Genomic DNA, 2914 nt, shown 5'->3' with positions numbered 1-2914 from the left:
TAGTGTTTTCATTGGGCTGGATTCACTGATTAAAATGGAAAAATATGTACATTTGAAGCCATTGTTGCTATTGGCTGAAAACTGAATTGATCAATCTTTGCCCAGGACCCTGACGTCTGCCAATGGACTGTTGCTTTTACGTAGCTGGTGAGTTGCACCACTCCCTTCTGGGCCAGGGGTACCCGCTTGCTCTGTAAGTCTGCTGAACGTCTGTCTTTAACTCAGTCCCACACACACACACTCTCGCACACGCATCACATCACATCTCAGATCAATATTCCTGTCGCCAGATCTGCACCCCCTTCACCCCTTCCCTCCCCTGTAGCACGAAGCCCACAAGGATGGCTTTGTTTTCCACCATGCCCTGTGGCATTGTCGCGGCGCTACAGGCTAATGTTTACCCTGGACCGCAGATGGTTTAAAGTGTGAACCGCAGCGCGGGGCCGCTGGTGTCGGGGGCCAGAGGAAAAACAGAGAGGCACTTCACGACTCGCTGAGTGAACCCCGGCTAGAACGGCTAACCAAAGCCATACTCTCGTAATCGGCCAGTGACATGTGCTGCCCGTGGGAGGGATACAGTGCAGAGGCGGGGGTCCCCGATCGCAATACCCCAGCACTCAGAGGACTCACTTGGAAGCCCGGGGTAAAAAAAATGAGAAACACATATATTTCTATTGGCAGAGAAATGAACCCCCCCCCCCCCCCCCCCCCCCCCCTCTCCCCACTCTGTGACAGCCTCAGACCCCAGACGACCAGGCTCTCGGACACTTACTTGTGACGCGTCATGGGCTTGTTGGGTATGAGCTGGGGGTTGACGCCAGCCTTGAACAGGTTGAATCGGTTTCCATAGAAGGGGTTGACATGGCCTCCGTAATACGTCCCTTTGCCGTCCACCGCGGCCAGCCACGCCGTGAGGAGCACCGCGGGTAAGAGCGCCACCAGACGTCCCATCTCGGTTCCCTGGTTTGGTTTAGTTTCACTTTGTGGCCGACGAACAGCAGCTTTGGTTTTTTAAAGTCCTCAAGCTAGAAAATCGACAAGGAGTGTGTGGGTGCCGCGGCTGGCTGGGTGCAGGGACGTGGTGGAGGGGTCCCGCTGTGTGTGCAGAGCGGTCCTGTTGTTCAGCAGGCCCGGGGGGATGCGTGGAGCCCAAACAGCTGGAGGATCTGCAGCATCTCGCCCCGAACGTCTTCAGCTCTCGCTCTCCGGCAGCACACTCAAGTGCACAGTGAGAGAGAGAGGGGAGAACTATCCAAGGAAGGGAAAAAAAGGGTGGGGGAAAAAAAAGGCATGAGGGGCAAGGAACACACAACACAAAGGTGTGCTGGAGGAGGCGGGGGAGGAGGTCGGGGGTGGGGGGGGGGGGCAGAGAGAGAGAGAGAGGAGAGAGAGAGAGAGAGGAGAGAGAGGACCAGATGAGGGGGGGGGGAAAGGAAATACAGGGCTGGTGTGCGTGTGTTTATGTGTGAGTGTGTGTGTGTGTGAGTGAGTGAGAGTGTGAGTTTTAGAACCAAATACACTTCAGTAACACGTGTGTGTGTGTGTGTGTGTACGTGTGTGCGTGTGTGTGTTTGTGTGTGTGTGCGTATGTGTGTGTTGGAGTGTGCGTGAACGTGTGAGTATGTGTATGTGTGTGTGTGTATGTATGTCTAAGAACTGGTGACTAGGCTAAGCCCTCCAAGTTATGTGCACTGTGTATGTGAGTGTTTCGGTGTGTGTGTGGGTGTGTGTGTGTGTGTGTGTGTGTGTGTGTGTGTGTGTGTTTGTCTGTGTGTAAGTGAGAGAGAGAGAGAGAGCGAGAGAGGGAGAGGGAGAGAAAGTAGCCTGCTACCCCACACTGCCTCTGAGGGGGCCGGCAGACAGACAGCCCCCATTTACATATCCCACCCCAACTCAGCTCAGACTGCGCTGCATACAGGGGGACAGCCCATAATGTGTCTTTCGCTCAAGTCCTCTCTCTCTGAAACACACACAGAATTGCATACACATGAAAAGGCTTCTGGTTGTTACCAACAGATCGACCCCATCAAAATCTCTGTCTCACATCACTCTCTTATCTCTCTCTTTCCCTCCGTCTCTCGCTCCGTCACATTCCCTCGCTCCCGCTCGCTCTCTCCACTCATGTGTTGCCTACCTTCAATCAGTCGGCTCGCCGCAGGCCTCTCAGAAATGTTTTTGACTATTTTCAGTTTGTAAGGGGAGCAGCTGTACATCAAAACGGGGGGTGCGGGCGGTTTCCAGTGTGCAGTGCCGTGTGCAGGGCTCTGGCGTGCCCAGCTCAGACGACACCGCTCCAGAGACAATGGACCACCTCCTCGCCACAGTCCCTCATTAGAATTCCAGACCAAGGCTTCAGTTTATATCTACCCCCCCCCCCCTCCTGTCCCTGTCCCCCAACTACTAACTGCCAAACTATTCCAAATATTCAGAAAATTGTCAAGAGGAGAAAATGAATACAGTAATGGAATAGATTTGTTTGAACTCTTACTTTGCCCATGAGGAGAGTAGTTCACTCAAATTTGTGTATAAACACAAAGCCTATTTAAGCCTATTCATACTATTAAAAAACGTTTTCTACTTTAAAAACGGCACTAAAATGTCTAGTTGATTGCAACTGCAGCCATTACAACTGCTCATCTTTGAATATTCAGTGTGTTTGTGTGTGTGTGTTTGTGTGTGTGTGTGTGTCTGTGTGTGTGTGTGTGTGTGTGTGTATGCATGCGTCTGTGTCTGCGTGTTTGTGTTTGTGTGTGTGCATGCGTGTGTGTGTGTGTGTGTGTGTGTGTGTGTGTGTGTGTGTGTGTATGCATGTGTGCATGCGTGTGTGTGTGTGTGTGTGTGTGTGTGTGTGTGTGTGTGTGTGTGTGTGTGTGTGTGTGTGTGTGTGTGTGTGTGTGTGTGTGTGTGTGTGTGT

The 2914-nt window shown here is 52.3% G+C and overlaps 1 protein-coding gene across 1 annotated transcript in view; it reads right to left on the bottom strand.

The window, feature by feature from the left end:
* Positions 1-1257, bottom strand: part of emilin3b (elastin microfibril interfacer 3b) — a 15392-nt gene extending 14135 nt beyond the window's left edge. The window contains exon 1 of the mRNA XM_030367822.1: positions 773-1257. Coding sequence (XP_030223682.1) covers positions 773-951 — 179 coding nt within the window. The 5' untranslated portion in view covers positions 952-1257. The remainder of the gene's footprint in view (positions 1-772) is intronic.
* Positions 1258-2914: the final 1657 nt, after the last annotated feature.

This window comes from Gadus morhua, chromosome 1 (assembly GCF_902167405.1).
Source record: "Gadus morhua chromosome 1, gadMor3.0, whole genome shotgun sequence".
Taxonomy (NCBI): Eukaryota; Metazoa; Chordata; class Actinopteri; order Gadiformes; family Gadidae; genus Gadus; species Gadus morhua.
Note: the sequence above shows the minus strand (reverse complement) of the source record. Positions and strands in the feature narration are given on the sequence as shown.